This window comes from Andrographis paniculata, unplaced genomic scaffold (assembly GCF_009805555.1).
Source record: "Andrographis paniculata isolate CXL003 unplaced genomic scaffold, ASM980555v1 Contig10END, whole genome shotgun sequence".
In the NCBI taxonomy this organism is placed as follows: domain Eukaryota; kingdom Viridiplantae; phylum Streptophyta; class Magnoliopsida; order Lamiales; family Acanthaceae; genus Andrographis; species Andrographis paniculata.
In genome coordinates this window covers 2,032,529-2,050,731 of record NW_026137380.1, presented here as the reverse complement: position 1 = coordinate 2,050,731, position 18,203 = coordinate 2,032,529, and the positions used below count along the sequence as shown (strand labels likewise).

At 30.2% G+C, this 18,203-nt stretch overlaps 2 protein-coding genes and 1 long non-coding RNA gene across 3 annotated transcripts; 2 read left to right on the top strand and 1 right to left on the bottom strand.

Annotated features, from left to right (window-relative positions):
- The first annotated feature begins 1,707 nt into the window (after positions 1-1,707).
- On the top strand, positions 1,708-4,391 carry LOC127252783 (LOB domain-containing protein 19). Its single transcript, XM_051277133.1, has 2 exons — positions 1,708-2,146; positions 3,888-4,391. The coding sequence occupies exons 1-2, from the start codon at positions 1,832-1,834 to the stop codon at positions 4,236-4,238; spliced, it is 666 nt and encodes a 221-aa protein (XP_051133090.1). The 5' UTR covers positions 1,708-1,831; the 3' UTR covers positions 4,239-4,391.
- A 3,378-nt stretch (positions 4,392-7,769) lies between these two features.
- Positions 7,770-8,746, top strand: LOC127239936 (uncharacterized). The gene is made up of 2 exons (XR_007836266.1): positions 7,770-7,921; positions 8,053-8,746. It is a non-coding gene; the product is annotated as an uncharacterized LOC127239936 (long non-coding RNA).
- On the bottom strand, positions 8,422-11,604 carry LOC127239859 (protein DOWNY MILDEW RESISTANCE 6-like). The gene is made up of 5 exons (XM_051258240.1): positions 11,419-11,604; positions 9,998-10,386; positions 9,674-9,921; positions 9,268-9,592; positions 8,422-9,056 (listed from the first exon to the last, which is right to left on the bottom strand). The coding sequence occupies exons 2-5, from the start codon at positions 10,190-10,192 to the stop codon at positions 8,814-8,816; spliced, it is 1,011 nt and encodes a 336-aa protein (XP_051114197.1). The 5' UTR covers positions 10,193-10,386; positions 11,419-11,604; the 3' UTR covers positions 8,422-8,813.
- Positions 11,605-18,203: the final 6,599 nt, after the last annotated feature.

The window sequence follows — 18,203 nt, the reverse complement described above, 5'->3', positions numbered from 1 at the left end:
ATGAACATCTAAATGAACCAGTTGTTGAACAAATGAGGGATGATTTAATAGCAAAATTATTTCATTTTGTTACTTTTCCTTCATATTTATGTCTATTCTTTGCTTTTTTTTCTTCAACTATTTCATTTTATATTACATGTTTTCTTTTTAATTTTCAAGGTTTAATGTTTGATTTATATTTTATTATATCGAGCTTTTCATAACTTTTCGATTTTTTTTTTTTTTCAGATACTAAAGCGATAAAACCTTTTTCATCACATCCATCCGGTAGACCCGACTCCAATAAGGATGTCGAGGGTGATTTTTAATGACAACAAAATAATCTCAAAATTTATAATTAATACTCCCTCCGTCTATTTCTAAGGATTACATTTACTTTTTGCGTCATTTTACTTAATATTAAAAATATTTTTATATTTGTATTATTTTTTTTGTACAAATATTTTTTATTAATATTATAAAACACTAATTTAAGTATTTTTGCAATTTTTTTCTTAATTTGTAAGACGTTTTTGATACAATAGTTAATATTCAACTATCAACACACAAAAAGTAAATAAAACCCTTAAAGACAGACGAAAGTAGTGTATGAATGTATATTTTGAATGTGTACTAAAAAAATAATATTTTCTTTGCTCGGAATAATTATGTCAATATTTTTTAAAAAATTTATATGTAATTAATTTTATTGTAAACAATTTAATATATCTATAATTTTATTACTCATATTTTAACAAATAATAATTAATTTATTATTATTATTTTTTATATCTTATCATCTTTTATGTAATATTCCATCCGTCCAACTCTAAGGATCTTTTTTGGTACTTAATATTAAAAATATTATTATATTTGTATAATTTTTTTTACACAAATATCATTATAATAATATTATAAGACACTAATAGAAGTATTTTTGTATTTTTCTTTAATTTATATTACATTTTTATATAATACTAATTTATATTCAAATATCAATACAAAAAGTAAATGAATCCTTGTGGAACGGAGATAATATTATTTGATATATCTTTACTTATTTCTAGAATATCTCATATAATATTTCATATAGTACTGTAGCATATTACATACTACTATTTCGACATAACACAAAATCATATTAATGTGTATGTGTTGTTATATTTTTATTTGAAATTTTCTAAGTACCAAATAAGAATTTTTTTGTTTGTTTGTTCGCTTTTTAAAATTAAAAAAAAACGTAATTCATAATAATATTTCGTCTGTATTATACATATGAATTCGTTTTTGTTTTTTTTTTTTTAATTTCAAAATTAAAGTTTTACTATCAGAATTATGAATAAAAAAAATATAATTATATTTTACAAAATAATATCAAAATAACTTTGAAATTCACATTAATTCAAATCAAAATTGATGTGTGAGTGAGTGTTGCTTTAATTCGTTTGCTTCACGCAATCCCATTTATATTCTCTCCTTTCAATTCATACATTCCACTGTTTTGCCCTACCTTCACGTTTTGCACTAAATTATTTAATTTATGACAACTTACATATATCGTATTAGCAGATTAATTAATTATACTAGTACTATCTTATTACTAGGCTGTAGGAACACACAAATATAGATACGTACATTATACATACATAGGTAGTGCCAAAAAGTCACAACAAACAAACCCTTAATTCATCGTCATCCATTCCTCCCTCTAAATATAAAAACAAACCCCACTCCACTTTTGCTTTTTGCCCAAACACCAAACAACCACAAATTAATTAAAAAATATATTAATTAAGAAGAAGAAAGGCTGCTGCAGCAAGTTTCTTTTGCCGTTACAATTCAGACAGTACGGATGATGAGCAGCAACGGCGGCGGCGGTGGCGGTGGCGGTGGGCAGAGTAGCGGGCCGTGCGGCGCCTGCAAGTTTCTGAGGAGGAAATGCGTGAGAGGGTGCGTATTCGCGCCGTATTTCGACTCGGAGCACGGCGCGGCTCACTTCGCGGCCGTGCACCGGGTGTTCGGAGCCAGCAACGCGTCGAAGCTGCTCCTCCGGATTCCGGCGCACCGCCGCCTTGACGCCGTGATCACGCTCTGCTACGAGGCGCTGGCTAGGGTTAGGGATCCCGTCTATGGCTGCGTTGCCCATGTGTTCTCGCTCCAGCAACGGGTAATATTATATTCCCTCCGTCACAGTTGAGTTATGTTGGTTTTCCATTTCCGTGCGTCCTAAAAATATTTATAGCCAAATTATTTTTATTTTTCTAAACTATTCCTAATTATTATTCTAATATATACTTTTTAAAATTATTTAAAAAATAAAAATATTTTAATTTTTTTACTTTATACTCACTTATTTTGAGAGACATCTTTCCTGGATTGAGGAAGTATATATATATATACACATCAGCTGTCGAGAGTTTTGGAGGTTTTTTCTTTTAATAAATTTGGGATCGGTTATTGACACTTTCGAAAATTTTGTTACTATTAATTTTCAGTAAACACAGAAAAAAAATAATCGTATCAAAGACTTGCACGCAAGATTTATAAATTTTAATAAATATAATATTTTATTGATTGATGGTAATTTAAATATAATGAAATAATTCTAGGTAAAGTGAGTGGGTAAATGATTATAACAAATTTAATGTTTTATATAAATCGAAAAGTGTATAAAAATATTTTTCTATATATAATAATATAATGAAGTATATAATATGATTTATAAAATAGTTTCAGTTAAAAGGAGGATTTATATTTGATTGATCAAGTTTCCTCTGGTACATATCACATTGAATGTTCTTAAAATTTTCAGAACCAAAAAGAGTTTGTTACTTTTGATATGAAAGTTAACATTTTAATTTAAATAATATTTTGATATTATATTTTATTAAAAGAAGTAAATATTTGTATTTGTAAATTATTGTTGACACATTAATTAGCATCAAAGAGTGGGTAGATTTTATTCTTGTGTCCTTGTACTATTATGAAATAACTTCACGCTGTTATCTTTGCTATTTATTTTTATATATAGCGTTTAGATATATTGGCCTTTTTGTCTCTTGTTTAGGGTTCGTGATTTGGGATTAAAAAGTGCGAAATAATTATTAGAATTTTGGAAGAGAGAATTATTGTTAAAAATATTACTCCTATTAAATTTTATTTATTTATTTATTTTTTCGTTTAGGGCATAGGGACATACTTCAGGCCTCGTTGCAGTGAGTTTAATGCTCCTTGACTAATATTTTGACTTTTTCTGCCATGGTTTTAGTTCTCATTTTTATTTTCGATTTTTTCTTGTTCAGAAAATTTTATTGAGTTGGTAGTATTAGGGTTTTTGTTTTACATCAATTTGTTATATTATCTTAATAATATTTTTTCACAAAAACTATCATATCAACAATTTTTTTATTTTTTATTTTTTTTCGAAACTCCATCAACTTTCAAATTCTACATACACTGAGCTTAGTTTGCGGTAAATTCTTGACTACGAATTGCACGTTCTAATGTCTCATCATGTCGTCGTCCTCTTTGCTGCATTTATTGCTTGATTTTCTTGATGAGGGCCATTTTGTGTTTTTATTTTTTATTTTATTTTTTTTAAGCCATACATGTAAGTACACAAATTTACACAGCAACATCGAAGTTCCTAAAATAAATAAACAGAACTCTCTAATTGGGATCAAAATTCGAAATTGATAGTAAAACCAGACATGAACTTTACCTCTTATATACGTTTATGATAATCAGTGATTACCGCTGTGTCCTGCTCGGGGGACCCGGGACTCCAACTCCAGAAGCGCACACACACACATCACCCACGACCAATTAGGGTTTGGCGTTGGGGTCCCGGGAGTTCCCCAAGCAATTAGCATTCGCGGATGAACAGTAGGTTCCTGGTTTGCTTGCAGGTTGTGAATCTCCAGGCGGAACTGGCGTGCGTCCAGGCGCGTATATCCACGCTCCAGCGGTCGCCTACTTTCCCGTCGTCTCAGCCGCCGCCGCCGGCGATGTCTCCTCCCGACAACTTCCGACCTAATTCCTCCGATCATCATCAATTCGGTGCTGTCCGAGGCGCCGCCATCTTCGATCGTGCAGCCCTAGCCCCGTCCGAGGAAACATCTCCAGAAATGGCGAGCTTCTGCAACTCTGCGGACCAGGATCTGGATGATGCTGCTGCTACTGATCTCCAGGCACAGCTGGCCCGGGACTACGTGTCCAGGTACTTTCCTGGAGTCAGATTCAGGCCCTCAACTCCATGATCGGAACCTCCTCCTTGTTAATTTTCCTATGTCGACGAAATTGAAGAACTTGTGCCAGACTGTGTACCTCAGTTTCCCTATTCCCCTCTCTTCTAAATGCTGAACTTTCCAGAACAATCATATATATATATATGTGATTTTGTTTTAAGCCCACTTTAAGCCCAATTTATAAAGCTAAGGCCCAATCTAGAACATTAACGTATTAGGCCACAATGGCCCAATTGCGTAATGCAGTGACGATTAGGATTGTGTTGTATACGGACCGGATGAAAGCAAATAGTACTTCTTTTCCAATTTGACTATTTAATTGGATGGATTCCTTATCGAATTTTAAATAATATTAGTATTAATCATTTTCAAATTATTTTATTTTTTCTTTTATTCAATTTTAATTTTTATATATAATGTTTAAAATATCATTTAAATATTTGATCCAACATTTAGATTCTTTTTGTCGTGTGAGATCGATTTGAAGCTATTCCATATAAAATTTTGTAATAAAATTTTTAAAACATACTCCTTCTCTCCCACATATCATGTTTACGTTGCCGTTTTTGTCCGTCCCACGTACCATGTCATTAAAGTAAAATGATTACACACTTTAATTTTATTTTAAACTTTAAATTTTTTAATTAAACTAATTAGTTATCTTAATTTTAATTTATAATTATTTATATTATAGGATAATTATTTTCATTAATATATTCTTAATTATCTACTAATTATATCTGACGGAGGTAGTAGTATTTAAGACAATTTGACAAAAATAAATAAATACTGATAATTCACACAAAGAAATTTTTTTTTCTCTAACCAATATGAAAATACCATTATATAGTTGTTGTCTTAATTGTATTATTAATTTATTTATATAATCTTTTAATTTAGAAACATATATATATATACCATATTTTATACTCTTTCTCACTTAAATTTGTATATATTTTTTTTTATCTTGTCACCTAAAAAATAATCACAAGTAAAATCACATTGAAATTTGTGATAAAAAAATTTAAAAATAATTTTAAGAGTGACAGAATATGCTATGTGTATATTTTTTATTATTGAGCCAAATACTTATGAATTAATCTAATCAAGTACTAAAATTTTATATTGGTATCTAATTTATATTTAAATTGAATAAATTTATATTCTAATACAAAATATTATTATTATTTTTATACTACAATACAATTACATATTTTGACTCGAACTAAAACAATAAACAAACACATCCTCCACGATCACCACAAAATTATCGATACATTTACAACCCTAGTGACGATTAATACTGTAGGTAGGTAATCATCACTCATAAGATTATGAGCATTTGATTGACAAAAGTAATAATCGGGGAGTCCTTTGCTCTCGTTAGATTTAGGTATTGTATCGATCGATTTCTTGCTTTGCTTTAATTCTCGAAGATTGGAGTCCGATTTCGAGGTGTGTATGGAAATATCGAGCTAGGGTACAGGCAGATGGGAAAACCTAGGAGGAGCGTGGCGTTTCAAAGATGGAGCCAAGGCTGTGGCCGGCCTTCTGCATGTTCGCCATAAGTCAGACCATCCCCAGAGCCAGAGCGCTTTTGCAACGATTGTCATTTGCAATCGTCATCCTCCGCCAACCGATCTCGAATTCAATGAGTAATAACCGCTTCATTATCAGAATTTGTCGAGAGGAAGCAACAATGTACATTGCTTTCATCGAAATCGTTGAGCTCATTCGAAGCTCTAGCCGTCGTCGCTGCACTGTCAAAACCGACGTCGACGATGAATCCGAGCAGATTGGGGAAGCCGGTTTTTAGATCGGGCAGATGGCCGCGCAGGTACAGGCTGCACCGCCACTGCCTCCCAGTAGTGATGAATCCTTGCCGTCCAGTGACGATGATGGCTTCTCTGTATCTGATTACATCTGTTACAGAGACGACGATGTGGTGGACTCCGCCGTTGCTGTGCCAAATGCAGAAGCAGAAGCAGAACGAGTAGCTCCATTGCAAACGCCGGACGTCGCTGCTCCATCTCAAAACCCCAACTCGGTGCCTTACATTAACCCTGAGCCTCACATTTCGGAGAGATTCTACATCTTTAACATGTCCTCCTATGAATTGATAATTAACTGCTTGACAGAGGAGCGATTTCCCTCTGTTTTTGAGATCGAAGAAGTAACACCGGCTTCAGTGCTCACCAACTGGCGATCGGTGTGGAGTGATCGTCATCAGTTTACTGCATATCTGCGAGCCTGGAAGAGGATTCAGAACAAACTCCGAATCCGCCAGGAGGATCCTGCAGAAAATCAGCCATGGTGATGATTGTAGCTTCATATGTTTCAAGAACAATTTGAATCAGCTAGTTCCGTACATAGCACAATGGCAGGATATAGTTTTGGCATTTCATGGAGAAGGAGATTTGAATCATCTAGGCTTGACAGAAACTATAGATAGTATTAAGAATGTATGGACTGTAGGCTCGAGGTTTTACGGCATTCCGGAAAGCTTTATAAGGGTGTGTGTAGCTGCCTGTCCGGTGTGCTCAGATGCTACCCTGCCAAGGGCCAGAAGGCGTAACACTCAAAGTGCCTTCTAAATTGCGACGATTGGTGTTGGAACATGAGGTGGAGTTAACTATATAGCAAAAGTATGTTTGATAAGCGCCATTTATAGCTGAGGCAAAGGGCTACGCGTGTTTTTCGTGGGGGTAACACGCGTCGAAGTGGGCTACGCGTGTCTGTCGTAGGGGTACCACGTGTCGAAGAGGCAACACGCGTGGAAGAGGTGTGGCTACAGTTCTCGTGTAAGGGCGATACTTCCTATAGGTAAGAAATTATTCTAAAACATTGCACAATGCTTGGATTCCCAATTATTATGGTCTGTTGAGAATGTGAATTGTAATCATGAAATTTTTGTGTATGATTATCTTTGGTGAAGTAGTAATTAGTATTGAAATTCATGTTACTAATTCTATAATCTATAACTGGGTGATCTTTTGAATTTCTGATCCATCTGTTTGATTCTTATTCTTGTGAAAAGTTGTATCAATTTGGCTAATCTTTGTTGTCCAGAAACATAAGGAAGCTCTTGGCCTGTGTGAAATACATATGCACTCAACAAAATAAGTCACTTCATAATTTACTGTAACCAAAGGTCTAATTTTCTTGGCTTAGCCATGTCCCTGGCTGAGGTTTTTACCAACCTATTTGGCAATCTATGTCTGTGATTTCCAATTGAGTTTATTTTTCTGTTTATCAAAATTGAAGCCTATCAACATCTAAATGGTAATGAGTTGGATTTGGTAATTAGATAGTAAGCATTAATTACAGATATCGTTAGTATGTTTACACTTAACCATTCATGGTAAAAAAGTAAAAATATGTATCCCAAAGTGGTAAAGAAGTGTGAATCCATAAGCCAAAACCGAGCTAAATTTTGGCTTCCAAAAAATGTACCATGGATTGTAATGCCGTTAATTTCATTGCATTCATGTATTATACTAAGGATCTTAGAATCATTATATGAGGACCTAATTGTATGAAATGTGTTGTTCTTGATATCGACGCCGTGTAAGGTACATTAAGAACTACATGACCTGTTCACCTAACTAACCATGCTTGGCTGCTTCTTCTACAGATGAATGGCTCAACTCACATATTGCTCATGCATTGCCATGTGGCATAACTTTTTGACCTTGGTGAGAATCAGGACAATTAGGATTGCAGTTCAGTTTTTGAATCGAGACAATAATGATATGTCTGTTTCTTCCCCAACTTCCACCTATGCTTATTTACTCATTCATATCTTCATTCTTTTAATGTTCCACAGGCGGTTATGTATCTGACAAGTTTGGGAATCTGTGAGCTGAAGTGATGATGAATTACTTTGGAAAAAATGATGCAGCTGTATCAGAAGGGTGTCTGACTGACTAACTGCCTGTTGAACTGAAGAATTAATGCGCAGTTCAGTAAGTTGGTTATTGGGTCTGAACCAGAGTAGATTCTTTTACCAAACAACTTAAAATTGTTGTTGAGACATTGTTTGATTTAAATCTTTATATTCAAGTCCTCATTTCCCTGGATCAGCAATGTTGTGCTTATCAATTGAGATTTCCTTACAGGATTATTGTTATGCAAATTGCTGTTTGAATGCCTATTGGTTCATGTGTATATATATATGTCCTTGTGCAGAAACATCTGTTGTGTACTAACATATGATATTGGATGAAAAATAAAGATACATTACATTGTTGACCATATTCATCATAGAGAAATATGAACCCAACTATAATAAATACTGCTAACTACTCTTAAGCTAGACAACATGCATATATATATAAAAATATATATGTGTCTGTTTTGCCTAACATTGCCCATCTTCATCAAAGAAGACAGACTCAAGCTGTGTAATAATAAATAACACCTAACCACTCTGTAAAACATACAAACACCGGCGGGCGTGTAAAGTTCAACACTAAAAGTGACAAACAGATGAAAAAATGTAAAGAAAAATCGATGCAGCTGATCAAATCACTTGTGCAGTGATTTAGTGTTCTTCAATACGACCGGCCCGGCCTCCGGCGAGGCGAACTAGTTCTTGAAAAGTTCCAGACAGTGCTCCTGATCCAGGTTCCGGCTCCAGAACTTCTTGTAATACTCGGCATATGTGAAATCTCTGTAAATGGTTGGATCCCCTCCATCCGTAAGCGACTTTGGGGCGCTGATATTCGCACTGTCACACGGGCAGAGAAAGGATGCCACCGACAGTCTTTCTTTCTCTGCATTCACTACAGCTCGATGCCATACGCTTTTGTACTTCCCGTTACTCAACGCCTACAAAAAGTTTAGAGTATGTAATAAACTGCATCGTCATTCAATCAGTGCATTTCGAAAAGCGAGATGGCATTCAATTTTAATCATGTTCGTCATGACAATTATTACAACATTGCGATCATATGATATATGCATACAGCTTTTACTTGCGTAGAAACCTTTGTTTTGCAATTTTCACTCCTCTTAATCTTGCCTAACACATTCGGCATACCTGGAGTTGATCCCCGATGTTAACAACGAAGGCATCCTGCTGCGGTTTTACGGACAACCATTTGCCATCCTTCTGCACTTGAAGACCAGCCACTTGCAAATCTTGAAGAAGAATGGTGAGGGCATTCGGATCTGTATGCGCCGGTAATCCATAAGTCAGCTCTGGTTCGGGGCACTGTGGATAAAAGTTGATTGCCATATGTTGTCCTTGCTCTCCTAGTATATGCCTCACCCTGTCTTTAGCTAATCCTAAACTCTCTGATATCGCTTCTTCCAATCTGAACCCGAGTTCCCGAACCTCCTTGCAGTAGCTGCTCACAACATCCCTACCAGTGCAACAACAATATCTTTAAATTATTGCACATGCACCTTATTAATATAGAGAGTTGTGTAATAGTAAGCTTTACTTGAAAGAAGAGGGATTAGAAGGCCACTCGGGAGCATATTTCTCCAATGGATAACAGTGAAGCCTTAGATAATCCCTCCAGTTGTGGACAGTCTCCTTCTTCACATTAAAACTCGTAGACAGCCTCATAGTTTTCGAAGGGTCATCAGAGTACAGCATCATCTTTTCTTCCACAGACAGGCTAAAGAACGCACGTGCTACCTCGAGGATGCTGTCCACTATTTCCTTGGGCACTCCATGATTGATTACCTGATCGGTACCAAATAAAAATTTAAGCATCGAGATGTCTTGGGATGTAGATGAACACGATTAAGCAGTATGTAACCTGGAAAAAGCCATAATCCCGGCAGGCATCGCCAATTTGTTTTATGATCAGGCTTCGGTCTCCACAGCCCATATCAACTACGGGAACATTATGACATTCCTCAACTTCAGACAGATTCGGCCGTTCGGATTCTGGACGAACGTAACTGCTGGGGAGGTGTGAGAACTGGATTCCACTTATGACCTTTGGTTCCATGGAATCCAGTCTTATTACTATTGTTCATGAAACTCAAGAGAAATCTCCAGATGAGATGCTGCTATAGTCCCCAGAAGCCTAATGAACATACGACTGATAGTAATAAGAGCAGCAGGGAAGAGGGAATGCCGGGTTGACTGCGGATGCTTTTATATGCGCCCTTTTGGTGTCCCACATTGCTTGGCCCTGTTTGCCTGAAAGATTAAAAGGTAATGAAATTAGCCTTTCTGTCTTGTTTTTCTTCACCAGATTGGCAAAGAATCACAAGTCCACAGGTTACAGAATAGTTTAAGACAAGACTAGAGTTACTACAGCATAAGCACGAGCCCTCAATTTCTTAATTATGGGGATTTTCTAGATCAACAGAAATAACTGATAAAAGCATTTTAGCCCATGGCTAAAAACTATCAGGCAACAATTATGAAGTGACTAGCAAAATAATAGTTGAAATTATTCTTAAGCTTGTACATATCAAAGACCACTGCTACCAAATTATGAGTTAAAACTACAACCGGTTATCACCCTTCTTTGATTATCATGTCTTTGTTGCTGCCGAGTCACAAAGTTGAAGAAACACAAACCTCACCTACAGATTATTGCATAGCACAATTACAGTTCTTCTGCAGATTCTTACATATCAAGTCATTACACCTTCTTTGAGATTCTATACATTAGCAAGCAGTGGTACATTGCAAGACCTATATATGGGCACAATTCTGAATGAATTAATCTTTGCAATGGCCAATAGTCCCACATAGATATTCATAGTAATTTAGAAATTGCACTAGCACATTTGTTGATCCAAATTTTGCTTTGAGCACCACAAATGACCTGAGGCTGTCCTAACCGCAGAACATCAAATGAAAATATATAGCAAGGACTTGGCTAAGGAAAATGTCATTTACAAAGAAAAAGAAGAATCCCACACCAGCAATGGAAAGCCAAAAAGTACCAACTACCAAGTATCTTCCTCACTAATCAATCTAAACTTCCAGAAGTACTAGATTTCCTCCTATTACATTCATTCATAAAAATACACAGATACATATGTAGACATAACCAATAAGCCTACGCACAAGAAGTCATTACTCCAGAGCTAATTTGGCCTGATTCGAATTAAACTACAGCATTACACGACAAATGAAAGGAAACATAAAACAAAACGAGCTGGCACTCTGCAACCCCAATGCTAAGAATGGAAAACTAAAGAAGACATAAAATGGCACCTGCGAGCACTGCTTGAGATGAGCTACTGATTGGCGTAGTTAACTGTCTTGTGCAAACTTCGCAGGTCGAGATATAAATAACCAGGGGACGCCCAATTTTTTTGAATTAAAATATGCAATTAATCTGATAAATAGCCCCATCTTTCCGTCCTTACCTGTACCCATCATCATAGCCCATCTCTTCCGCAGCTGCAGCTGCATCGACATCAGAAAATATATTAAACGTCAACGCGGTATGGCATCTGACGTCGCACTGTACAGCGGAGTGACGTAGTTAGGTGACGTCACGGATGGCGTCATATCTTAATTAATTAAGAACGGCGGTGGCATAATTCAACTTCGGTGGATGGCCGGCGGCGGCTGGTTTTACACCTCTCGTCGGGAATCGTGTGATTATTTGGTGCCCTAATTTCTAATCTTTTTACTGTACTGTTTTCTGTTTAGTAATTAATGGGTTTGTGTGTAATTTAGTCATAATCGTAATCATCATAGCGGTGTAAAGACTGAGTCGTACATTCGGCTTACGCAGCTCCATGGACTTCAGAGCCTGACGCGATCCCCTCCGTGCCTTACGTGTAAATAACGGTTGCGGATCCATCTGGAATTGCAGTTCCTGGAGCGTCGCAATAATGAAGTATTTTAGTGGATTACCGACGTGATCATGATCTGCAACGTCAGAAGGGTGTTTTACTTACAATTTTCTGCTATTTTATTATTTAATATTTTTTTTATCAAATTAAATATTTATTATATTATAATAAATTTTATTTTATATTTAAAATATTATATAATATATATTTATATTATATTTCATTCGTCCCGATAATTTGTCATCTTTAACTTAGACATAGAATTTTAAATATCATATAATTAATAAGTAATTAAAAAGTTTATTAATAAAAATAATTATAATTTTTTTATGATAATTATAAATTTTAAAATATGATTATAGTGTATAATTATATTTGAAAAGAAAAAAATAAATTATACGAAACAAAAATAGAAATAGTGAATAAATTAAATGAGACGGAGGAAGTATAAAGAATTATTTCAATTCAAAATTCTATTATATAGAATTTAAATCAAACACAGCCTACATGGTGTCACAGCCTGAGACGACCAAAGACTTTGTAGAAAGACTTATTCAAGTTAATCCTACTATACAACGACTTTCTTAGGGGTGTTTTTGTTTGGAATTTGGATTTTAAATTCACTGTTTATCTTATTTTTTTTAAAAAAAATATATAAAATTAAATATTTATTTTTTTATTTTTTATATTATATTAAAAATTAATTTTACATTTAAAACATCACATCAACACTTGTTTATATCACATCATACAACTATATATTAAAAAAAAAAAGGTGTTGCGTTTATGATCAAGTTTTTTTATTTAAATAATATTTTAAATATAGAGTTTTGTAATAAAATAATTTGGGTAGGATTTTTTTTGATTGATTTGAAAAAAAATTGATTTTTTGTATTAAAATAATTTTTGATGACATATTCTATAAAAAATATATATATTTTTTAAAAAAAAAAAAGAGTTCAAATAGCAAAAAATTAATTGTTTCAAACCTTGTTTACATAATATTTTTTTCATTTTATTTTATTTTTAAAAAATAGTATATTCAATATATTTGTCTTATAAAATATTATAATAAATATTAATTTTTAAAATTTGAAAAATCTAAAAATTCTTTTGTTCCAAATTTTATTTTTATAAGTAACAATACGCATTGAAGCGTAAGTAAGTTAAATTTTAGTTGCAAAGGAAACAAACCGGTGGGTTGTTCCTATTGGATTATTTTTAGGTTTAAAAAATATTATTGTTAATTTTTTACAATTTTTTTATTAATAATTTTTTAAAAAATATTAAATAATATATTATATTAAAATTTAATTATATATTAAAAAATTATATTAACATTTATATTATATTAAATAATTATTTTTAAAAATCCAACTCTCTAACTCAAAAACAAATGTATCTTATAAGGTTTGAACATTAAAAAAAACTCAAATTAAACTATATAAAAAAAAAATAAAACAATTATTGTTATGAGAAAACGTCACGTTTCAACATTTATATTATTTTGAAAATAAAAAATATTCCTATTGAAATATATATATATATTTTTTTTTAGTAGAGCTTTTTTAAAAATTACAGTTACTATACCTACAGTTTTAACATCATATGAAATACTCTTTCTTTGTGTTTCATTTGATTTTTGTAATAAAAAATAATATTTTAGTAATAAATAAATTCGTGTAAATAGAAAAATCTAAAATACACATGAATTTAGTGGGGGGTAAAAAGACAAATATATAATGGTATTATTTGTGTAAGACAACCTTAAGTGATAAGAAATTTAGCAAACTTGAAGGAATAACACAAAGTCACAAAACACATATGTTATTATGATTTTTTTAAAAAAAATAAAAATTAAAATAGTGCATGAAGATAAACAAAAAAATAATAATAATAAATAAATCCTAACTAACTCTCTAAGAATTTATATTTAAAAAATAATTTATTTAAATAATAGTTGGTACACATTTATATATGTAAAGACTTTGTGCTCTTGATTTTATTTTAATATAATAATTAATGAGCCAATTGCCTAAAATTTGTCAATTGGCTAATACTCGTCTTTTATTCGATGCAGAGCTCTCAAAAATAATTTTTATTTTAAAAGTATTTATATTTATTTGAATAATAGTTTAAATATCATATTTTATAAGATTAAATAATACATTTAAAATACCATATAATTATGCGATAATTTTTTTTTTTAAAAAAATCCAAAATAGCATAGTTCAAATTCAATATACTATATTCAAAAGGTTTGTTTACTTATTATTTGTTTGTTTTTTTTTTTTTAATTATTATTATTTTAAATTAAAAAATACATTCTTATCTTTTATAAAAATATCGTATCAGAATATTATTCTATCAAAAAATTTAAATTAATATTTTATTTTAAATAAATCTCAGACCATAATCAAACAAATTGTTTCTTTAGGTTACATTTTGAAAATATTTCATTTAAATTTTGCATTTAAATAATATTTGATGGGATACACTCTAAACATTTTGTTTTATATTTTTGTTTTGACATTTAATTGAATAATAATTTAAATATAATGATTTGTAATATACAATAATATATTTTTATAAAAATTGTGAGCAGTTAATAGAAGAAAATTTAAAATCAAACTCTAGTTAACAAAACAAAAATCATTTTGATTTGTTAAAAGATTAGGGTTTGATTTTTTTTAGCATTTCAAAGTAAAATAAATTATTTATCATATACAATTTTCAATAAAAATATATTATTTTTAATTTTAAAATATCACATCAAAATACTATATAAATAAAACTTAAATTATTAGTATTTTATTTTAAATCAATTTCAAGTATATTTTAAGTAGTTTGGACATCATCTTCTACATGTTTTGTTATTTTATTTGGGCTATTTTTTTTTTAAATTTTTGTACATTTATCAAAATTTTGACATTAGTTGCTAATAATAATTTTATTTTGAAATTATTAACTCGTGTAAGAAAATAAAATATATATTTGTAATATTAAATTAATATATATATATATTACTCTCTCCGTACCATATTGGATGTTTTGGTCACTGTGTATTCAGGAATTTAGGATAAATATAATTAATAAATAATTAAGAATATATTAGTGAAAATAATTAATTTATAATATAAATTATTATAGATTAAGATTAAAATAACTAATTAGTTTAATTAAAATTAAAAAAAAATTAAAATTAGAAAATTTAAAATAATATTAAGATGGGTAATCATTTTCTAAAACAAAATGATATGGATATAGCAAATGGCAATGTAAACACAGTAGGTGAGACTGAAAGAATATATTTTATTAATATTCATTGATAATAGTAAAAAATTATTTGATGAACAGTTATTATTATTTTTATTATTATTAAGATTTTCGAACTCTTTACCTATCATGTCTTAAATTTAATGCGGCAGCCTAATAAATACAAATCCGTTCGATTAAACCAAAGCGCACTGGGTGTGTTTGTACGAGGATTTGGATTTTGAGTTGGGATTTGAATAATAAAAATTTTGAATTTGAATAATTATATGATATGATATAATATAAATAGGTGTTGACGTGATATTTTGAACGTAAAATTAATTTTTAATATAATATAAAAAATAAAAAATAGATATTTAATTTGATGTTTTTCAAAGAAAAAAAATACGATAAATAGTGAAAATCCAAACAAATCTCTAAACAAACACACCTATTGACTCGGGTGGTTGACTGCTTAACTTCCAACCCTTTGTCTACGCTACTTTTTGTGGTGTAAATATATATATATATATATATATATAAGAAGAAATAATAACTGAATATTGAAAAATAGAGAATGAAAATGCAATAGGACAAACTCTTTATTATTATTATTATTATTATTATTATTATTATTATTATTCTCGCTGAACTAAAATTACATTAACTATTAGATTAATCAAGATGTGTAATTGTAAATTTATATAAGCAATGAACTTTTACTCTTTTCGAGTTCAATTATAATTACAATAATAAATATCTTGATGGAAATCAATACTTACCAGCTGTATTCAATCAATATTTCAATGAATTTTTTTTAATTTAAAAAAATCTATTTTGTAGATTTAGAAAATCTACGGATTTGATGGATTTTAATAATTAATTTACATAAATTTTTACTGATTTGATTGAATTATTTATGAATTTATATGAATATCGTGGGATTGTAGAAAAATCTTTTTATGAATATAAATAATTATATAAATTTATATCAAATACAAATTTTATAAATATAATATATTTATAATTGAAGTTACTTATATATTATTAAAACAAAAGTTTTATAAATGTAAGTATATTTATAATTAAAGTTATTATATATTGATATATTTTTTATAAAATAAAATTTAATATTAATTATTAATAACGTAGAAGCATTATAACATAGGTAATATTATTATATTGTATATTAATATTTTAAATTTTATAATTTTAGTATTATATTATCATTTAATATATCAAATTAATTATATATTTTTTTATTAGTTATTATTATTTATATAATTTTTTTACATATAAAATAAATACGTACATAAATAAAATATTAATAATAATTTACGATTATTGAAAAAATATTAAAATAAAAAAGTAAATAAACATAAGTTAACGGTTCAACGAAAAATATATATTGAAATATTTATTTCACTGTCATTGGAATGACAATATATTATATTCGATAATTGAAAAACGAGAATGACTCCAGAATGACAGTATATTATATTCGATAATTGAAAAACGAGAATGACACCTGAATGACAATATATTATATTCAATAATTGAAAAAGAAGAATAACATTGGAATGATAATATATTATATTCGATAATTGAAAAGAAAAGACGACCGTAATACATATTTATTTTAATAATAATATTTAAAAAATATATATTTATAATATAAAATATATATTTAAAAAAATGATAATAGTTCGCTAATATATTTTGTAATACCCCAATTTTGAAATGTATAAAATAATATTATTATAGCAAATAAATATTTTTATAATATTTTGGAATCAAGAAATTAATATTTTGGAATAAAATTTTATTCCTATTTTATATATTAATTATGATTAAAAAGATTGTTAAACGGATAAATATCAATGACGATAAATATAAAATATAATATATAATTTAATAATATAATATAATAAATAAATAGAGAAAATAAAGATGTTAATGTTAATAATAATATAATATAATATAATAATAATATAATATATATGTGTATATATATTATACATATATATATATATATAAAAACAAACAAACCTTACCTCGAAACGAAGGAACGTAGAAGATGAAACGCGAAGGAGAAGAAGAAAGGAGAAGAAAAAAAAAGGAAGAAAAAGACGAAACGCGAAGGAGAAGAAGCAAGGAGAAGAAAAAAAAGGAAGAAAAGGATTTAGTTGTCCGATTTCGATTCCGACTTCGGTATTGTATTTCTTGTTATACGTAGAATTTAATTATGGAGTTTAATATGAATTTAGATATTGAAGATATTAAATTAGAAATTCTTCAAAAATTCATAACTGGCTATTTGTTTATTTAATCAGCGAATTTCTTTAGCCAATAGCCTATTCGTAGTCCTAGCATTATATTCTGAGAATTCCGTATTGATCCGAGCCGAATCGAAAACGGCAGTGTTCTGCACCTGCCTGTTTATTCATATCTTTAAGTATTTTTATTTAATAATCGAGCGATATAAATATTATAAGGTATAAGAGTTTTATAGTTAGAATATCGTAGTATACTAAATATAAAAGTTAGAAACCTAGCGAGCTAACTATAGAAATTAGTTTTTGAATAAGCAGGTAGCTCTTATACATCCTATGTATAAGTATATAGCTCAGCTGATTTGAGTAAATAATGGGGCAGGTGTACGTTGGAGGAGATTTGGGTGAATCTGCGGGAGCTAGGGAGTGTCGATAAGAGGTAAGCAATAGGGAATTAAATCTAATTTTAAGAAATTAGGTATGCATGTTGTATGCGATTCTGATTAATATGTTAATGTGATATTATGTGAATCATTTTGTAAGTGCATATATGTATTTATATATATGTGTGCGTATGCATGCGGGAGACTTCACGGTTTATGATATTTGATATACGTATTTGATCGCATTGGTGAATTTATGAAAAAGGAGGATAGGTGAGCTGTCT